Raw genomic sequence first — 21,393 nt, forward strand, 5'->3', positions numbered from 1 at the left:
GTGCCTTTCTCTCCTCCCCTTCTTCCTCCAGCACTTTCTAAAGTGCACTTCTTTGTTTTCTCCTAGTATTTTTTGTTTTAATATTTGTTTCTCAGCTGCCCTCCCCTCTCTCCCCCCTCTTGTATCCCCCCTTCTCTCCCTCCTTTCACCAGCCCCAATGCCCCCAGTGCATGGTGAGCACCCACTTGCTCTCCCCCCTCCTCCATTATTTTTCCTGGTACAGTTTTTGGCTCCTGACATTTATTCAGCTCAACGTCAGCAGGTCCCTCCCCTGTGCATGAAAGTTTTCTCCCTGTCTCTCCCCCCCTTCCATGTGTAGGTTCCTTTCCATGTCAATAATCCTGGATGCAGACTCTCCCCTCTCCCTTCTCTCTGCCCTCCCCTCCCTTCTCTCCTCTCCAGCTGTCAATCACAGCCTCCTTTGAACTGGAAAGCTTCCAGTGTAAGTTGCACTCACTCAGTCCGGGTGCTGGGCTCTGCATAGGGCTCTTTCTTTATCTCACTGCTGGCTTGGGGGGCAATTCTTTTTTTGGGGGGGCATTTTGGACTTTTGGATTTTTTTTGCCCCTTTTGTTGGTGTCTTTTTGCTGCTGGAAGGAGGAAGAATTAAAAGGGGGGAGGAGAAGAAGCTGGCAAAGTGGACTCTTGGCACCCCAGCCCACCCCCCTGCACCCCCAGTGATCCCTGCTGCCCCCCTCCCCCTCCCTCACCCCCCACTATCCGAACAGTTGCCCTCAGCGCGGAGGCTGCCGCCGGGGAAGGGGAGGAAAAAACTTTTTTTTTGTTGAGGGGGGGGATTCGGCTCTGTTGGGGCAGTTTGGGGCAGTTTTAGGGGCAGTTTGCTCGGAGTTGCCCGGCCGGACCATGCCGCAGCTGAGCGGGGGAGGGGGGGACGATCTCGGGGCCACCGATGAGATGATCGCCTTCAAGGACGAGGGGGAGCAGGAGGACAAGAGCCCGGAGAACTCCTCGGCCGGGGGGGACCTGGCGGACGTCAAATCCTCGCTGGTCAACGAGACCGAGAGCAACCGGGACAGCGGCTCAGACAACGAGGTGGGTAATACAGGGGGCAACACGGAGGGGGCCGGTGAGGGCGATACAGAGGGAAGTACGGGCAGGCAGGCTGGGGGTAATACAGAGGGCAGGGAGGGCAACTGAGCCGGGGGCAGGCTGGGGGCAATGCAAGGGCAGGCTGGGAGTAGTACTGGAGCAGGTGGGGGTACAATGGGCAGGCCGGGAGCAATACAAAGGGTAGATTGTAGGGTATAGAGGGCAGGTTGGGGGAGTTGGAGGGTACTGGGTGCAGGTTGGGGAGGTTTGGGGGTACTGGGGGCAGGTTGGGGAGGTCTGGGGGTACTGGGTGCAGGTTGGGGAGGGTTGGGGGTACTGGCTGCAGACCCGGAGGGTTGTGGTGCTACTTGTGGCAGGTTTAGGGGGAAGTGGCAGCAGAGCTGGTAGTAGAGGGATCCAGGCTCGGTGAAGGGGGCATTCGGCACCCAGCGTGGGTTGGTGGGCACATTGCGCACCGTGTGAGGATGAAGATGCATGAGAACATTTATTGGGGGCAGCTTGAGGTACAGTCGGGGGGAAAATGGGTGACCTCGGGGGCAGTGAGAGGGAAGGCGATTCCAGTTATAGTCCAGGAAGTCGGTGACACGGGATCCAGTTTGGGCGCAATGTGATCCAGGGCACAGTTTACAAACAAATGCTTTGGGCTTCAGCGTGGGGTACTTTGGGGGTGCTTTTGGGGTTACAGGCTGCATATTGGGGTTGTTTCGGGGCTCTCAGCTGTTCCCACGATCTGGGATTTGCCAGTAAAATGTGTGCCGGTTTGAGACGGCGTTTTGTAAGTTTGGTGGGGATTTACTAACTTAAAGGGTTACTCACCGACCCCCACTATCACCGGGGCACTTTGCTCATGATACCCCGTGTTTAGGGCTTTTGTTTTGACGGAGGCACAAGTTGTGTCATCCCTACGCATATTCGCATGGAAGTGTTTTGTTGCCCCGAGTGTGATTGTTAAGCTGTCACGTTGTGCGATGTACTACCTGCACAAACACACAATACATATAAACAGGTCACTGACACCCATGTTGTATGTAACGTGTATGAATGCTTTCCGTGACATTGCGTGTGACCCGCCTGTACCCCCAAATCTAACCTGTCCCTCTCCCTAATAATGCCAGGTGGAGAGACGGCCTGCACCCCGACCCGAGACCTTCCGAGACAAGAGCCGAGACATCTTAGAGGAAGGTGAGTGCCGGGCATTGACTGAACACGGGGCAGGTTTAACCATTTACTCCCCAAATCCCCAAAAATACTTGCACCCTATTTTTTTAACCCTTTAGCACCATAGCCAGATTATTGGAAGCTATGTGGATGGGTGTCTGGGTGGGTCGGTGTTGTGCGATCCCCCATTTTACCCGAAATTAAAACTTTTCTTTATTATTCCTTTCTGCCCCGCCGTGCTAGCTGCGAAGAGGCAAGATGGAGGCCTGTTTAAAAACCCCACTTACCCTGGATATCCCTTCATCATGATCCCGGATCTGACCAGCCCGTACCTTCCCAATGGATCCCTTTCCCCCACCGCCCGTACGGTAAGTGTTACCCCGAAACGGCAATCCTCACCCCTGGGGCAATTCCTATCAGCCCCCTCTCGTTCCCAATGTTTCACCCTGTAACCACCTTACATATATATATTACATGTATGTGGGCACCGTTATATGTACACGCAGAGACAAATGTACGTAAATATTACCTGCCCTATACATGCCTGTGTACAGAAATATATGCAGCTATGTATACGGAAACGTGTTTTTTAATCTATCCAAATGGATCCTTTCGCAGAGATGATGTCATTTGAGCTATATGATTATTTTGCTATTTTTTCTTTATCGTCATGAAGGTTTGGCTGATATTAAGCTTTTTTTTTAGTGTTTTTAAGTTTCTATTCATTGTATATATTTATTTGTTAGATGTATACGATACGCTGTATTACGTGGCCTGCGTTCGCTAAGCCCCCCCCGCGCAGGACTGTTTACAAACACAGGAATTAAGTTTGCCCTTATTAACATTTAATGTGACATTCAATTAAGGTTAACGGTGTTTAACGCTGCAAGTGTTTTGTTTTCCTTCTGTTTTTTTTTTTGTTTTTTTTTATTATTTTGTGTCATTTTTTTTCTATTCATGGAGGGGGGATGTCGGGGGGGGGGGGTGAGAGTTATCCCTGATCGATTTTTAATATTGTCTGCGGTGAGGATTTCTTTTTAAATGCTTCCAAAAACTACCTAGAAAATACATACTCTGGTTCAAAGTAAAAAAATAAATAAAAATATATATAGAAAAATATATATTTTTAACTGAAATAACTAAATAAATAAACGACGTGTATGGATGATTGAGGTTGTCCAGATATCTGAGATGTTATGAATTGATATGGCTTGGTGATTCGAAATGGACATATGGATTTATTTGGCATTTTTATTGATTTTTTTATGGATTTTTTTTTTTATTTGTAATTTTTTTTTTTAGCATTAATTATGAGTGTGAAATTGCTGAAGTTTCAGCGTGCGGGGGGGGGAAAACAATTGCTAAAAGCAGCTGATTGCTTAACACTTGCTAAACTCTAGTGCTTGTCGGTCTGGTATGCGGTGACCCTGGGAATTAGATATGTATTTTTACTCGGTGACATTCCTGAAGTCACATTGACCTGTGCCTGCGCGCTGCGGAGAATCGGCACTGCCAAATTTCTCGTTGCATTCCAGCGCCTGGTTAATTTGGCTCCAAACTCTCTCCTTTGCAGGGGACCGGTATACAAAGTGCTATTTAACCCATTAAAACAAATAAAAGAAAACCCCAATAAATGAAATACCAAAATGTACTTTGTAAGCAAATTGCAATTTTATGCAGAAAAAAAAAGACTTTTTTTTAATTTAACTTGAAATCTAATTATTATTGTTAATTATTTTTTTTGTGAACTTGCTTCTTTGTGACATTTGATGTAGTCTGGAAATCGGCCCGAATTGATTCAATTAGATATTCCCCTGTGAGATGTAACCGCCTGGTCCCGCTTTCACCGTTCTTGGTGGAGCTGGAAACGCGCCGGATTAATGATCTCGTAATTTGGTGTGAAAAGAAAATTGTGAAGCGGCGTCTTACGGCTGCTTTCGTGCCTTTAAATAAATGTTTCACCTGATACGGGAAAAACGGGCCCTTATATTAGTATATTTATGGTAATTATTATGTTCTTTTTGGGGATAAAACATAACGTTTCCTGCGCTTGTGCTGGAATTCCAGCGGAATAGTAGATCTTGTTACATTGTTACCTTTCTTATGTTCTTTACACTCAAAACGAAGTCCATTGAATATGTTTTTAGGGTGTTTCATATTTTTCTCGTGGATAAGTTAATGGGGAGGATTATGAGACAGCATTTTGGGTGCTTATCGGGAATTATGCATAGCGCGTGGATCGTAGGGACCGATTAACCCTGCGAAATGTAACTTTACGGGGGAAAATATTGCTGCTTTTCATTAATATACATTTTTTAGACTCATGACATCATTAACTGATTTGGAATATAAAGAATGTGATATTTTGTTTGTTTTCTTTTTTGTTGCCAGAGAGAGAACAATTTCTTGATTTCAGTTTTTTTTTAACCCCCCCCCAATACTCTGAATTCTGTTTTGAATTTTCATATTTTTGGGCTGTAAATAAATCCTGTTTACAGTAATGAGGTATGATGCGCGTTATCTCTGTTTTATGTCATACAAGCTACCTTCCCTGTGTTTCTTTATGGAATTCTGTGCATTCCGCGAGCGGCCTGTCATCCGAATGATGGATTAACGCAGAGATATGCCGGATTTTAAAGACCCCACTTAAAACCTATTTTTTATTTTTATTTTTAAAAAACAATTTTTTTTTTAGGCGTTGCGACGATTGCATTTTAGGACACTCCTGGGTGTGAGATCTGGTGGCAGATCAGGGGTTAAACTTTTGCCTGTCCCCTTCAAGACAGACCTCCCTGGGAAAGATAGAGTTTTAACCCATTACCCCCCAGGCCTTACTACTTACTGGTTTTTAAACACTTGTAAATGTGCCGTGTGAAATTCCTGCCCCTCCAACCCCCCCCCCCGCAACCCCATTACAATGTAACACTGGGGCAATTACACAGATCATTATGTTTTAAATAGAGGACAATTTCACATTTATCAGAGTGCAATGGAACAGGTGTCCTGCGACCTCCTGCCCCCCCCCCCGGGGTACAGTAACCGCACCGAATCCCGGCAGGCTGAGATGTGCCGGCGGTGTATTGTCTCCTCGGTCTCTTTTATTAACCGGCATTAAAAGCCTTGCACATTACGAATTAATCAATTACCGAACGCGGTGTATACTTCTCTACCTGTCCTCCGTCAGAGAAGGTAGTCAGAAGCAGGGGGGCACCGGGGGGGCAACTGCCTCCAAACAAAGACAATTCTGCCTAGATTCGGTCTCTTATCGTCACGAGATAATTATCTTTTTTTCATGAAAATTCTGTTACCTTCGTGACGTAGAACGGCATCTATTGCCAAATTTGTAATAATGCATTTACATATTTATCATTATTTATTTATTATGATTATTATTATTTATTATTCATTTTTATTATTTATTATTTATTAATATTTTATTATTTATTGCTGACATTAATGACGGCTTGCTTTGCAGTATTAGAATTAGAATGAGCCAACTTTAATTTGGATCGAAATTTCAAATGTTTTTAATTCAAAATTCATCCGGGGACTTGTTTATAAACATTTTTTGGGTTTTACATTGAAAGGGAAATAATCTTTCAGAAAATCGAAATTTTAACGTTAAAAAAAGGCAGAATTGGTAAAACTCTCCGTAATAGACATATCGTTTCATTTGGAGCAGGATGGGCCTCTCTCTCGTTTTTTTCACGATTGCGCAGAATTAAAAGAAAAAAAAAAAAAAAAAAAAAAGAGAGTTGGGGAAAAGTTTTAGGTTACAAGGAGCTCGCGAGACAATACAATACACCTCTGTTGGTGAACGGCAGAGAAGGCAGCAGAATCGCACTTTTGTTAAAATGTAAAATATTTCATGGAAACGGAATATTTTAATAGTTACGCTAATGGCCGGGCTGCGCGGCTTGGGTTACGAAAGAGTTTTTTGGGGTTTTTTTATGTTTTTTTTTTTACATTTCAGGATTCTAGAGTTTGCTACTTTATGATCCGGAGATGGGGTGGAGAGGTGGGTGGTGGTGGGGTGGAGGTTTTTTTTTTTGGGTGAGCCTATGGAGCAGGCGTGAACCCCCCCTTCTCCTCCCCTCCACCCAAAAATGGAGAATAAAAAAAAAAAAACCCCTGTGAAATTTCCTTTGCGACCGGCCTTCGCAATCAGATTAGGGAAAAGCCAGCGCAGGGGAAATGACAGCTGCGGATTTCTACGTGAATGCGTCTTTCTAAAAGCGCACGGGGGCTTTTTCCCCCCCAGCTGTCTCGGAGTTATTTGAAAGTTGGATTATTGGCTCTTAAGTATGAGACAACCTGGATTTAGCGAAAGGCTTTCTTATACAGGAACTTGCACATTTTATATGGGAGAAAAAGAAAGGCTGATCGGATGACATGGATGTTTTAACCCCTAAACTTCCACCTCCCCCCCCTCCCCGCCTCCGTCTCCCTCGGCTAGGCACACGCAGGGTTAAAAGCGCATGCGTTAAGACGGCACGTTAAACATTTCACGGTTTTCATAATGATATTATTTAGCGTTCGCTGCCGGCGAGGCGTGTGATTTGGAGAGGAGATGGTTAATTTTACAACTTGTGACTTAATAGGCAGCTGAAAAAAAACATTTGCCGGGGTGTTTTTTTTTTTTTTTTCTTTTTGCTGCAGATCGTAAATCTTGAAGGTTTATTTAGGGGGCCCGGAACACTTAATGACGTTTAGATATTCGACGCCGCGCAGCCTCTTACGCCAGGCGTTCGGAACGAGTTCTGTATCCTCCGCTAATTACAAGCAGTTTTATTTATTTTTTTAAATAAGCTTAAATTGAGTGAATTTTAAAGATTTTCTGTCCGGTCGTGGTTTAAGTTGTGGTAATCGAATATCACCGAGGCTTTTATTATAGAGACAAAGAAACGACAACCACGCACTTTCTTACACAAAACGAATACAATAGAGTGTGCCGGGTGTCAAGACGAAGGGGCAAAATATTGCCATCATACCGGCCCCCTTTGGTCTCGTCTTAGATTCAGGAGCCGTATGTCTATCCCATGCCTGTTTAATCCCCTCACTGTATTACCCCCTACCACTTCGGCTGGGAGGCTGTTCTACTTATGTACTACCCTCTCTGTAAAGTAAAAATTCACTAGCTGTCAAACGTAGCTACTTTAAACTGAATCTATGGGCTTTATTTACTTAACCGCGAGTAAAACATATCATATGACCGCATTATGTATGTGTTATAAAGGGCCATCACTTAGGCTTTTCTACAGCAGGAAGGGCCGGCTTTGTCCTGTATAGCGAATAGTAACAGTAACAGCTTCCGGATCGTCCAATGGGAGGCTCCAGTCTTACTTACAGAAGATCAAGGGTTAACACAAGGTCAAGGTCATGAGTTACAGCTGACCCCCGACGGGTTCCGTGTCGTTTTTTAGCGGTTATTATTTGTGGCCGCTTTTTATTGTAACGAGAATTCAGGAATTTGGCTGTCGAGCAGAATCTGTGCGTTAAATAAAAAGCCATTTAAGGTGAATGAGTCACTACGAGAAAGTCAATAAATGTAGGTTTTTAGCGCAGGAGGTAACGCCCACACGCGGGAAACCAGAGGATAAGCGTGTAATGTAACACGGGATAAGCGTGTAAAGAGACAATGTAACACGGGATAAGTGTGTAAAGAGAAAATGTAACACGGGCTAAGCATGTAAAGAGACAATGTAACACGGGATAAGTGTGTAAAGAGACAATGTAACACGGGATAAGCGTGTAAAGAGACAATGTAACACGGGCTAAGTGTGTAAAGAGAAAATGTAACACGGGCTAAGTGTGTAAAGAGAAAATGTAACACGGGATAAGCATGTAAAGAGACAATGTAACATGGGATAAGCGTGTAAAGAGACAATGTAACACGGGATAAGCATGTAAAGAGACAATGTAACATGGGATAAGCGTGTAAAGAGACAATGTAACACGGGATAAGCATGTAAATAGACAATGAAACACGGGATAAGCATGTAAAGAGACAATGTAACACGTGGGGCGTTCTTAAGATTAATAGAGAACACGCGTGAACCGCGTTTAGTTAATTGGTTCCTTTCTGGAAAAGCTTCGCTATTTTCCATTTTTTTAACTCATTAAATGTTTTTGTCTGGTTACACGGGGTTATTCTCATGTTATTCCCACCCAAAAATCACGCTTTATTGCCTGGAGATAAATATCTCCGGTACTGGAATATCTGATAAATATTTGAGGTAAACGATACGTTTTATTCTTATTCGAATAATCATTTCATTCGGGGCCGAGGATGGAGCGAAGCGTCGGTCGCCTTTTACCCACCAGATTAAAAGATCCCGAAGTAATTGTGATCCGATAAATCTGGGCACTTGGTTCTCAATGAGTTTCGGGACGTTCTGCGCATGTCTGCGTTCCGGGCATCGTCGCCGTGGGATGTAGAAGGAAAGATAGGATGAGCTGCGGGTGTCCACAGGGTGCCACGAATTGCCACAAATAGAGAAAGTGTTTTTTTGTTTTTTTGGGGCGTTCTGTTGATGACATATTTGTTTTGTGATTCAGCGGAGAATTCTCTGCGTGTGGGAAATTCTACGGTCAATGAGTTGCAGATGCCGCCTGCTCCGAGAATGGGAAGGAGACTCGGGGGGAAAAAGGGGGGACATCGGACTTATTTACAAAAAGATTTCTGACTGCTGGGCCGATTATGACATTGTATGTGTATGACATCATATGTGTATTAGGTCATATTTATGACATTGTATGTGTATGACATCATATGTATATGGCCTTGTATGTGTATGACATCATATGTGTATTAGGTCATATTTATGACATTGTATGTGTATGACATCACATGTGTATGGCATTGTATGTGTATGACATCATTTGTGTATTAGGTCATATTTATGACATTGTATGTGTATGACATCGTATGTGTATGACATCATATGTGTATTAGGTCATTATTGGAATGCGTGGAATGACTGGCTTCGGGGGTCTGTTGGGTTTTAGTAAATCGAGAGCCCTGGAATGTGCGGAGGAACTTTTGATCGTGACGTCATTACTCGTGTTAATTGTGTACGATTTGGCCATCGTAGGCACTTTTGATGCATGTGACAGCTGAGAGGCCCCTTTAAATTTTCATGTTGTCCCCCCTTTGGAAAGAATCCCCGTATTTGCCCCTTCCCAGATGTCTGGGGTATTTTCCACGCAGGAGATGTGATTAGCCGAACAGATCTCCTTGGACGTGATGTACTTACTGCTAGTCGGCTCCATGCCTGGCTGGGAGAACGTTCCAGGGGGGATCTAATGAACGCCCCCCATGCACATGCGCAGAAAGCACTCCCATCTATTGAAGTCTCCCTTTAAAGATGAGGTTCAGTATCACACGCCCCCCCCCAACATTTCAGGTGCCCGAAGCAAGACATGTCGAGACAACGCTGGGGTCAGGAACAGTAACCTTACCTGTCCGGCCTCCTCTCATTCTGTTGAAGAAGAACACTGGGATATGACATCATTTTACGGTGTTCGGCTTCAATACATCACAAAAGGGCCAGCGGGAGCTGTGTTTGAGATCTGTGCTCCGTCACTGGCCGGAGCGATCCCCTGATCTACGGAACCGGGCCATGGATCCCTTCAGCCCGCAAGAAAACTATCTAAGCTTAATACCTAAAAACGTGAAACGAGACACTTGGGAGGTATGATATCCTCCATCACGTGGGCCGAAAGTCGGGAATTCCGGCACAAATATCTGGAGCAGAAATATCTCTCCCTCCCCTTCTAATCAGGCACAAGAAATAGTACCCCCCCCAACATACCTCTGGGGGGGGTACTTCATTAGGTTAAAAACACAAAATATAGAATTAATGGTCGTTAGAAAAGGATTTAACCAATCTAGAACAATCTAGAACAATCTAGAACAATTTTGATTTCTAGAGTCGTCAGTAATACTCGTCTTCATACACTGAGAAGCTGGAGAGGTACAAGGAGGGTGTAGAAGAACGTTCTCTGGGGTGGGATTTGGGACTTTTCATGGACTTTTTGTTTTTTTACATGTTTTGGGGAAAAAAAATATGAAAATGTTGTTTTTTGGGGACGTTGCCATTGTTTTTGGAGCATCTGGGAACACAGAAGGTGGAGTGGCGGGGGCTTGGATTCTTAAGGAATTGTTAATAACATTTGGAATCTTCGTCTTCAGTCCCGCTTGGGCCAAATCCTGATTTATTGCCTCCTGCGATAACTGCAGCGTATTTCATATATAATGGACACCGTTCTGATGAAGAAAAACTATTTTTTGCCAAATATGTTTAATTCAGTCCTTTTACTAGCTCGTAAAACCCACATCTGGTCAGAGCAGCTGAAATGCTGCTTCGGAGACAGATCCCACCTGTATGTCTCTCTCAGCTGCTGGAGTGCTCTCTCGAACCTGCCTTAGCAGAGGTGACTGTCTCGTAAATAAGGAAAACCTCTCGGAATCCGGGCAGCCGACGCACGTGTTTGTTAATAATTACCATTTTCCAAACAGAAAGGGACGATGGTTTCAGTTTGGTGGCGACGCACTCAATGATCACATTGTGGACAGAGTTTCACTGAGCAAACATGCCAGCCTATTGTTACCTGTGATTCACGGGATTGCGCAAGAGACAGATATACTATATATAATATATATAATAATAATAATATCTATACGGGCAGCTTCCAGATACGGAATTTTTGAAAAGCCTAAAAATGTTTTAGGGTTTTTAAAAACAAGTCAGTTTAAAAACCCAGAACTTGCCGTCAAATCGGCCCCCATTCGGCCCCCTTCTAGTCGCCCGTTTCTCCTGCTGTAATGACTCAAACCTTAATCAGTCGTTGGTCTCGTCTTAGATTCAGGAGCCGTATGTCTATCCCATGCATGTTTAATACCCTCACTGTATTACCCTCTACCACCTCTGCTGGGAGGCTGTTACACTTTTCTACTACCCTCTCAGTAAAGTAAAACCTCCTTCCATTCCATCTCAGTCTCTGATCCTCTAGTGTTAGATTCCGGTCTCTTGTTGTAACTTTTCTCCTCCTTTGAAATAAATTTCCCTCCTGCCCTTTATTAACCCCTTTATGAATTTAAATGTCTCTCCCCTCCGTCTCTCTCTCTTCTCTCCCTCAAGCCGGGCGTATTGAGATCCCTCGGTCTTTCCTGATGAATATCCTTCTGGAGATGGGGGTCTCCTGAACCGTACGCAATACGTTGGGGGTTTATCGGTTTCATATGTCAGCCAAGGCTCATTGATTTCGTACAGTTACCCCTGCCGGGGGTAAATCCCGGTGTTAGTTACTATAGGAATGTTCGTGGAACTTCCAGAAACCCGATCTGGTTGGGTTTTGGATCCGGCTGCTGTTCCGTGATTCTCGACAATATGAATGGGGAGGAGAGAAAATGTCTTCTTGCAGCGAGGATAATTTGTTTCCGTGAGCCGGTTGATGTCATTTTGTATCATTTGATGTCATTGTTTACAGAATTGGTTCGTTTTGATTTTTTTTTACACCCAATAATGACCTTGGGGATGCCCTTGAGAGCCCAGAACCAACTGAGTTGGAGTCGGGGGGCTTCTCTACAACATGTGACGCCAATTGGAACGGTAAAGTCTGGTGGCTTTCACCTTGGTGACCCCGGTTGGGTCCGTTCACCTCTGGCACCATACATCACTATAGGTTATAGGTTATCCTGATTACTGCTCACCTTACCCTGCCTGCGCGGTCTGTCCTCCATTATACCCCCAGGATCCTCCTCTGCTCTGCAGTCTCCATGATGGCCTCAAAAGGAAGACGAATCCAACCGGGTGACACAGAGTTCCTATCAATGGGAATTTCTACATCGGGCTTAGAGCCACCGATGTATCCAGATCTACGCAGACCTGTCCTTGGTCTCGTCTTAGATTCAGGAGCCATTTGCCTATCCCATGCATGTTTAAATCCCCCTCCCCCCAGTATTAGCCCTCTACCACTTCTGCTGGGAGGCTGTTCCATTTATCTACCACTTCTTCTATACTTCCTGGATCTGTATATAACAGCAACTCAACCACATCATTTAAAGAAATAGATCCATTTTATCTGTTACCCGAGACCCTCTCCATAGCCTCTTCACCTCTTCTAAGTACTCTCAGGCGGCAGATGGTGTATCCGCCGGCTGGCGACCTCCTCTGTCCCTAATTCTAGAAAAGGATTCCAGAGGAGTGATTTTGGTGGCGGAAATGGTTAATAGAAAATTATTGTCCGAAATTTGACAGAAGGAAGTCAAAAAGTTGAGAAAACCACAACTTAAATATTATGGTAACAACGTAACAAAAGCTCGCTGTTGTGGTTTATGCTATCTCTCACGGGAAAGCACCGGGGCAGATATCTGCATTAATGGGGTTATTACATGGGCTCCTGTGGTCGGCACTCGTGTTTAATGCCCCCCGGTCAGGCAATTGTGTTTTTTATTTATTATTCCCCACTTCCGCGATCCCAACCGTCCGGTGCTAAATCTGTATTTGATTTCGTTACCTGTTACCCCCCCATGACCTAAAATACAGTTTATGGAGTGAAGCCGAGGCAGAGGTCACCCTGTATTTACAGAAAAACCTTCAAATAATGGTTTAGCCAGAATTTTTTCTGCTTCCGTGCCGCACATTTACAGAATCTGGATTGGAATAGAAAAAAAAAAAATAATGTGTAAAATAACTAAAGCTCTGGGAGCCGGAACCCCCCTCTGAATCTGATGGTGATATATATATATATATAATAATAATGTGTTGAATTCCAATTGTCTTACAGTATACAGTAATAACCCCCAGCGCTGTATACAGTAATATAACCCCCCAGCGCTGTATACAGTAATATAACCCCCCAGCGCTGTATACAGTAATATAACCCCCAGCGCTGTATACAGTAATATAACCCCCAGCACTGTATACAGTAATATAACCCCCCAGCACTGTATACAGTAATATAACCCCCAGCACTGTATACAGTAATATAACCCCCAGCACTGTATACAGTAATATAACCCCAGCGCTGTATACAGTAATATAACCCCCCAGCGCTGTATACAGTAATATAACCCCCAGCGCTGTATACAGTAATATAACCCCCAGCGCTGTATACAGTAATATAACCCCCAGCGCTGTATACAGTAATATAACCCCCAGCACTGTATACAGTAATATAACCCCCAGCGCTGTATACAGTAATAACCCCCAGCGCTGTATACAGTAATATAACCCCCAGCACTGTATACAGTAATATAACCCCCCAGCGCTGTATACAGTAAATTAACCCCCAGCGCTGTATACAGTAATATAACCCCCAGCGCTGTATACAGTAATATAACCCCCAGCGCTGTATACAGTTATATAACCCCCAGCACTGTATACAGTAATATAACCCCCAGCACTGTATACAGTAATAACCCCCAGCGCTGTATACAGTAATATAACCCCCAGCACTGTATACAGTAATATAACCCCCAGCACTGTATACAGTAATAACCCCCAGCGCTGTATACAGTAATATAACCCCCAGCACTGTATACAGTAATATAACCCCCCAGCGCTGTATACAGTAAATTAACCCCCAGCGCTGTATACAGTAATATAACCCCCAGCGCTGTATACAGTAATATAACCCCCAGCGCTGTATACAGTTATATAACCCCCAGCGCTGTATACAGTAATATAACCCCCAGTGCTGTATACAGTAATATAACCCCCCAGCGCTGTATACAGTAATATAACCCCCCAGCACTGTATACAGTAATATAACCCCCAGCGCTGTATACAGTAATATAACCCCCAGCGCTGTATACAGTAATACACTGCTTTATCTGCAGACCTGGAGGCGCTGTCATGTGATATTTTCTGTATTTTGGGTGACTTTCCCGGCTCGAACACCACACTGTTCCTTCATAGACTTTCATTAGTCAGAGTCTGGCTGGGTGATTAAGACTGAGCCATTCTATTGTTCCCCACAGGCAGTATGATAAGGAGTCGGGGGGTTTAGTAGATCGGGGATCAGATAACAGAGCGAGAATCATACAAACGGCTGATATGCAGCTGCCTGAAAACTTTATATTATGGGGCAAAAACTACAACTGGGGTAAAAAAGAAAACAAAGCGATATTTAAAAAAAAAAAATCTGAATCTAGTCAAAGTTTTCTTTTAAAAGTAAATGTTTCGGTGTCGCCGTCTTGGTCAGGTGTTTTTTGCCAAAATGGGGTGCAGTCCAGCCGTTTATTATCCTTTTCGTTCACAATGAGGAATTTCCCCCTTCCTGGGCATGAAATCCGCTTTTAATTGCCCGTGAAATGTTTTTTTTTATTATTATTCTTAACACTGAACGTGTTTGTCAAGAATCCTGAAACACAACAGGTGTCCATTGAGCCGGTAATTGCCGACACGGGACGCTCCCGAAGAGAAGAGAAATCCGGAGAAGAACTTTCCGGTGAACTTTGACCCCGGGGGGGGCATGAAAGCAGGTGAACAGATGGACAGAGCTTGGCGGCCGGCGAACAACGCAGCTTGTGTCTCTGGCTAAATCTGGAGCGTCGCAGGATGTGGGGCGCGTAACCGCGGTAACTGCCCCTTACAGGACTCGACTGCAGGACTCAGGAGTGAGACAGACAGCTTTAGGAGAATAAAACCTTGTCGGCTGCGCGAATCACAACAAAAATATAGAATGTAAACACAGAAGTCACTTTTTTTTTTAAGTTTACTGAGAGAGTGGTAGAAAAACGGCGCAGCCTCCCAGCAGAGGTGGCAGAGGCTAATTCGGTGGCTGTTTATTATTTTTTCTCTCTCTTTTTTTTGTTTTATTGTTAAATGATACTTTGTTTCTGCCGGTGCCATCGTCGTGTTGGGTGAAACTCTGTATCTCTCGCCAGTAACCCCAGACAGCCGGGATCTGGACTCGTGACATTTGGACCGTCGCATGTCGATTTGATGCGGTTATCAGCGTTTAGTGCTGGAAAAGGAAACGTTCGCTTGACCTTTAGCATGTGATGTCATCGCCATGAGCAAAAGAAACCTTTGAGTCTTGGATTCCCGGCCAAGTGTTTGCGAATTGCCCCCCCCCACCCCCACCCCGGTGATTTCCTTTAGGGCCGGATTACCGTCGTAAATTGGGCAACTTTCGCTAATTGTGGCACTTAGACCTGCGACGCCGTGAGGTCACCTGCCGTGCGCTGCCCCGGTCCGAGGTACAAACTGCCCCCACCCCCCCTCGCCTGAATCGGGGGGGCGTGCGGGGCTTTCGGGACAGCGCATTCTGGATCTGGGTTTGGGTTCTGGAGGAATGAGCTTTTAATATTAAGCACATGAAGCAGATTCGTTCCAGAATCATAGTTTCTGTCAACAGAATTCTGTGAAACGCCCCCCTCGGGGACCACCCGGGGCTTTTGGGGCAGTTGGGAGGTACCGTCGGGACCCCCGCTTGGCTCTGGATCCCAGGTGCGGAATCCAGAAACATCGTATCTCACGCCGGATTCTTTACCCGCTCCGTAACTTTCTCTTTATTGTCCGTTTGGCACAATTACTGCATCTTATCCATAGCAACAAATAAAAATATATAGTTCTGCGCAGGGTGCCAGCGATGTAATGCAATCCAGACCCGCTGGCTTTTTTTTTTTTTCCTCCCCAGCTATTCCGAGAGACTTGAGTCATTCCACAGCCCGCAAGTGAACATCTTGGTTTTATTAGGGGCGCCTCGGCCGCATTAACCTCTCCTCTCCTGGCCGTATCGGTTCCGTATCGGAAGTCGTTTCGTTATCCGTCAACCTGAGAGTTCAAATTCCAAGAGTGTCTGGGGAGGAATTATTACCGGCGATTCGCTGGATTCGCTGCGTGGGATTTAAACGTAAAGTCGCTAAACAGAAATGTGATTTTTTTTTTTTTTTTATGCGTTTAACCCCTCGCATACTGAAAGATCAGTGCCTTGTCTCACATTTTACTCTAACACCCCCTTGCCTGTTAACTCTTTCTATGCTGTGGGATTTATGAATGCCTTGTAACCCCCAATTGGCCCTTAACCCTTTGAGTCCCAGAGGAATGATCCTTGCGGCCCATTTATCCTTTTAACCCATTGTATGCCGCCGAAGTAAGCATGCATTTCCGTCTGCATTTCGAGGGTTAACTGTCCCCATGCTCCAAAACTCACATTTTTTTTTTTAAATTAATAAGAGGACGTTTTCTGCGGAGCCTGAATAGAAAATCTAAACAGGAAAAGAAACGTCCATTAAATCATCTTCTGGTATCCTAGAAATCTCGAGGAGACGCTCTGCCCCCCCCCACGATCTTCGCTGACGTTTCCGTGTGACTCGGTACCTGTCCGTGTGACGGGGGGGGCGTTTAAAGGGACAGTTAAATGCCCCAAACATAATACAATGTATTCTACCTTAAAGCTCATCTGCCTTAGGTGGAAGCTGCAGCTCCCTGCCTCCTCTGCATGCTCACAGGGCGCTCTCTTTAGACACCCAACCCGAGCGCATGGCAAATCAGCCCTGCATGCAGTTTCTTGGGGATGAGGGGCAAATGCATATAGAGGAGGGGGTTCCCAGAAAGCCCCCCATGGGGACACCACATAAAGTTAAAGGACCTGCAGACCTGAAAGACGCTGTGCTTTGGGGTCAGACTTGAGGTTCCCAGTGAGATACCCCCGTGACCTCGCTGCTGCCTGTGGAGGGGCAGTCTGAAGATATTTGCCCCGTGGCTTCTTGTTCAGTGGCCAATGGAGTCCAATGTAGTTACGCCTGCGGAATAGCGAATAATTCTGTTAGTTGAATTTTTGGGGTTTTCGGGAGCATTTTGGGATAATGTTGCGCCACATTAGTCTTTTCCTCGCAGTTGTGTTTATAATGATTGAACGTAACGCAAAACCTGAAATTCGAGTTCCGCTTCCCTTCCTCCTCCACCTTGTGCTGCGCTCCTCCTATTGTCTGTAAATCCATGCAGGGTTCAGGGTTCACGAAGAAATAAATCCACAGATCTGATCGCAGGGAGGAATGCCTTGTTACGATGTTGGATCTGTATGAAACGCGCCCTGGGTGGGCAGAATCCCCACTGCGGGGGTTTTATGTTTGGAAAGAAGTGAAAAGTTATTTTTTTTAGTGCAGATAAGAATATCCATCGTATCTGAAGAGATTTAATGTAAGGAAGTTTTACGTAATGAGAGGGTGGTGGATAAGTGGAACAGCCTCCCAGCAGAAGTGGTAGAGGGTAATACAGTGAGGGGATTAAACATGCACGGGATAGACATACGGCTCCTGAATCTAAGACGAGACCGACGACTGATTAAGGTTTGCGTTATTTGGACCCCGGGAGCCGGTTTTAGGTCCCAGGTCTGCGCCGGACCCCCTGAGTAGTTTTGGACTTCGCAGAGCGCACGCAGTGTGAAGGTCTCTGGTCTGTGAAACTCGTAGCTTTTTTTTTTGTAAATAATCCTAAACTGTATATTTTCCCTTTATATGAAACAGATGGCGCGAGGATGGGAGTCTCTTTAGAGAGTGCGAATCCGAAAACAGGACGGTCGTAAAATAAACAGAACAGCACTCTGCTTCTCGCTGCGTGCGTTAAAATAATCGCTCCGGAACGGGCACGGCGGAGGCCATGCTAGACCCAGCTTACGCCTTTAAAGGAGCCTCCACTCACTCCTTGCGAGGCAACGACCTCCCGTAAGTCAGGGTTCTGGAAAGGAGTCTCCACTCACCCCTCGGAAGACGGCTGTTGGGAGCGAGGGTTCAGGAAAGGAGTCTCCACTCACTCTTTCCGTCCTCCGACGCGCCGGAATCTGTTTCTTTCTTGATATATTTGGATATATTGTATCCAAATCTTTTTTTTTGCCTATTTTCTGCTTCCTTTTGTTAGTAAATGAAAGCTTGATTTTCTGTAGAATTATTTTCCCAGCACTGAGCGGGTAGTGCGTCCTCACCTCCGTGATATTCGCTAAATATATAATAACGCTCCTTCTAGATTGTAAGCCCGCAGGCCGAGCCTCCTGTCCCTAATGTTTTGGCCCTTCTTAGTCTGTCGGTTCTTGTTCTGTCGGACCCTTTGAATGCTTTGAATGTAGGGACTGTAAGAAGTGCTGTGGGAATTGTTGGTGGTACATAAATAAAAGATAATAATCAATAATAATACAAATACTATTATTATTATTATTATCTCAATTATCTCAATAATAATAACAATAATAAAATGGTATTAATAAGAATATCAACAATATGATTTATTATTATTAACAATTAATAATAATATTGAGAATATTAATAATAATAAGGATAATAATACAAATAATAATGATAATAATATTGAGAATAATAATATTCTTGTTGATATTATTAATGACGCTGTCTGAGGATCCCGGTACGTATCGGTTCAGAGCCGTATTATGGGGGCTTTCGCGGCCGGGAGACCCCCTTTGACCCCTGGGCTTTTGTTGGAGCCTCCGGTTGGTTTCACAAAAGGAGCGAGTGCTCTGGTTAGACGGCAGCGTGGTCCGGCCGTCGTGTGCCGCCGATGCTCTTGGCTTTGCGGATGCCAACGGGGGATAATGTTTTGTCTCCAAGTAACTAAAAGCTCCACCGCGAGCCCGGAACGAACCTTCCCTTTGTCTCGACTCCATTGTGAGTCTTCATTTCTCCGCCTTTGTCCTCCGCTAAAAACTTTCATCATTTAGAAGTTACATTATTTTCTGCCGATATCTCGATACGGACCACCAGCCAGCCGCTGGCCCCCGCACCGCTCAGCCGGAAAAGAAAGTATGGCTAGCTGAGCGTCATGGGAGTTGTAGGCCCACGATGGTTGGAGATCACCCTTGACCCGCGCTAGACTGGAAAAGCCGGTGCCTTTATGGAAAATTCCAAGGGTTTTGCTGCAAACTATTTTCCTTGCAGAGAAAGACACAAGAGCTTGCATTCCGCACAAAGTTCGTAAAGGGCTGTTAGATAGTTTAACTCTTTGGGAGACGACAACACGTTGCAGTGAAAGGGTTAAAAGAAAAGGTTCTTGTTTTTAATGCATCTTCAAATTCTATGTTATTAAGGTAGCCATAGAGCAGGAAGGACGCTGAGCATGCGCGGTACGTGGTGCCTGCTGGTATCGGACTCTCAGGTGATGGCGTCACGCCTGGCGGGGACAGGAGAAACGGCCCGCGTTAGCGCTCTACTAACAAACTATGCTGTTGTTTTACTTGTTTTATGTAGTGAAAAGTGCAGTAAAAAACATTTTTTTGAACAAAAATATTTCACATTAAATGCTTAAAGAGACAAAATATTTACAATAATATTTGCTTAAAATTTAAGTTTTTTTCTGCCTTTTTTCCCCATTCTTCTTAAGGGAGACTACACGGGTGAAAAATACATAGAATAAAAAAAACCTGGAGGTCGGATTGTGGAATCAATATATTTTTTCTTAGTTTATTTAATGGATTATTTATTGATTTGTATAGCACCCCCATATTCCGCAGTGAATTCTTGAAAATCGTGGTTTATTTATTTTTATTTTTTATCTATTTTCTTGATAAACTCGGATTGTATAAATATATAAATATTTTTCTTCCCTACGTTCTGCTTGCAAAGACTCGATGCCCGAGTGGCGGTACAGAGGTATTCCGTTTGATCTGCACAATCAGAATATCTCTCCGTATCGATCCCCTTTGAGGGAACCGATGGGTTGTTCTTCGCCGAGAGAAAGCCGAGTGTCGGACGGCAATCACCCGCTTTTATCATTCCACCGTTTAGGCGACGGAGTAACTAAAATCTATGTTTGCCCGTGGGCTCGCTTTCACGCGTTCATCTGTATTCTGCTTTCATTGTTTCCTTAACTCTTTTCTTTCCAAGTAGACGGAAAAAATAGCGAGAAAAACAAACAGCATTTTCTCTACCAATTTGATGATCGTTTTACTTTTTTTAAGCGCTGACATATTCCGGAGCGCGGTACAATTTAAATATGGAGCGGTTAACCCCGTCTGTGAGCTGCCATCTAGCACCATACAAAGTTCCTGGCAGGAATTGAGGGCTTGCGTGGGCCCCGCACGTGAGCTTACAATCTAATCGGGTCCAAAGGAAGGGTTATAGATCTGAAGGTGCTGTTCCAATCACTGTGTTTAATATATTTTGTTACTAAATATAGCATATCCCAGTCGTGCTCGATGTCCAAACTCTTCCCAGAAATAATTCTGAAAATATAAAGATTTTTTCTTTATTCATATTGTTTTGCCGGGAACACTTAATTGTCATGTGACCCGGAAGCAGGCTCTGATAGGACATTGCGGGCCTGAAACAGCTTTCCTTTTCTAATATGCCGCAGAACGCAATTAAAGGCCAATTGTTGTTTTTTTTAAAGTAGATTTCTTAGTAGAACCCCCTGGGGGGCCGAATGTTGGACACCGAAGTAACTGATAAGGTTCTGAACCCTCAAAAGGAGTCCCCTGAATCCAGAGGGGATCCTTTTAAACCTGCTGGGCCCTTAAGGACCACGTCTGAGCGGCCTGAGAATAATAAATAAATAATAAATGAAGTCGCAGAGTTCCTCAGTCTTGTACCCGGCTCCGCACTGTTTCTACTTTAGCTTGTGATTATTGAAAGGCTCTTAAAGGGACAGCGTCCTGAAGAAAGATAACATTTTTTGGCACAGGGGTCACATACAGCGGGCGGATTTACTAGAAAGTAGGTCCGCAGGGGGTTTACGCTCCGCTCTTGCCCTGAACGAGTCACGTGACCGCCGTTTGCTGCAGTCAGAGGATGCGCGGTTGTCTCTTTTTCATTGAATAGAAATAGAACGAGTGGGTGGAAGACACTTCGATACAACGCTCCCCGATCTTTCTTCCGTTTCCAGCAGGGTCCATGGGTAACATTTAAATGGCTTTTGGAGCAGAAATATCCAATATTTATAATGAAAACATCACTCGCCATCATGAAAATCAGACATTTGTGAAGCCTCTCGGCTTTCTGGATGCTTTCGTTGGAGATGATGAGAGGTTTATTTTCAGCGCAGTTTGCGAAGATTATTTGGAGAAAACGAATGACTTTTGAGCTTTCCGATATGTGGCATACAGAGCGATCCAGAACGTGGCCCCTGAAAACTGTATACTTTACCTTAGGGCAGTTTGCACAATGAATGTTACAGCAGCGAATAGTTTAACCTGTTGTTTGCCAGA

At 44.7% G+C, this 21,393-nt stretch overlaps 1 protein-coding gene across 29 annotated transcripts in view; it reads left to right on the top strand.

Annotated features, from left to right (window-relative positions):
* The first annotated feature begins 849 nt into the window (after nucleotides 1-849).
* TCF7L2 (transcription factor 7 like 2) overlaps nucleotides 850-21,393 on the top strand; it is a 110,419-nt gene continuing 89,875 nt past the window's right edge. For all 29 annotated transcript variants that reach the window (XM_053450859.1, XM_053450860.1, XM_053450868.1 and 26 more), the window contains exons 1-3: nucleotides 850-1,053; nucleotides 2,187-2,253; nucleotides 2,473-2,597. In XM_053450859.1, the coding sequence (XP_053306834.1) occupies nucleotides 865-1,053; nucleotides 2,187-2,253; nucleotides 2,473-2,597 (381 nt within the window). In that variant the 5' untranslated portion in view covers nucleotides 850-864. The remainder of the gene's footprint in view (nucleotides 1,054-2,186; nucleotides 2,254-2,472; nucleotides 2,598-21,393) is intronic.

This window comes from Spea bombifrons, chromosome 11, assembly GCF_027358695.1.
Source record: "Spea bombifrons isolate aSpeBom1 chromosome 11, aSpeBom1.2.pri, whole genome shotgun sequence".
Lineage (NCBI taxonomy): Eukaryota > Metazoa > Chordata > Amphibia > Anura > Pelobatidae > Spea > Spea bombifrons.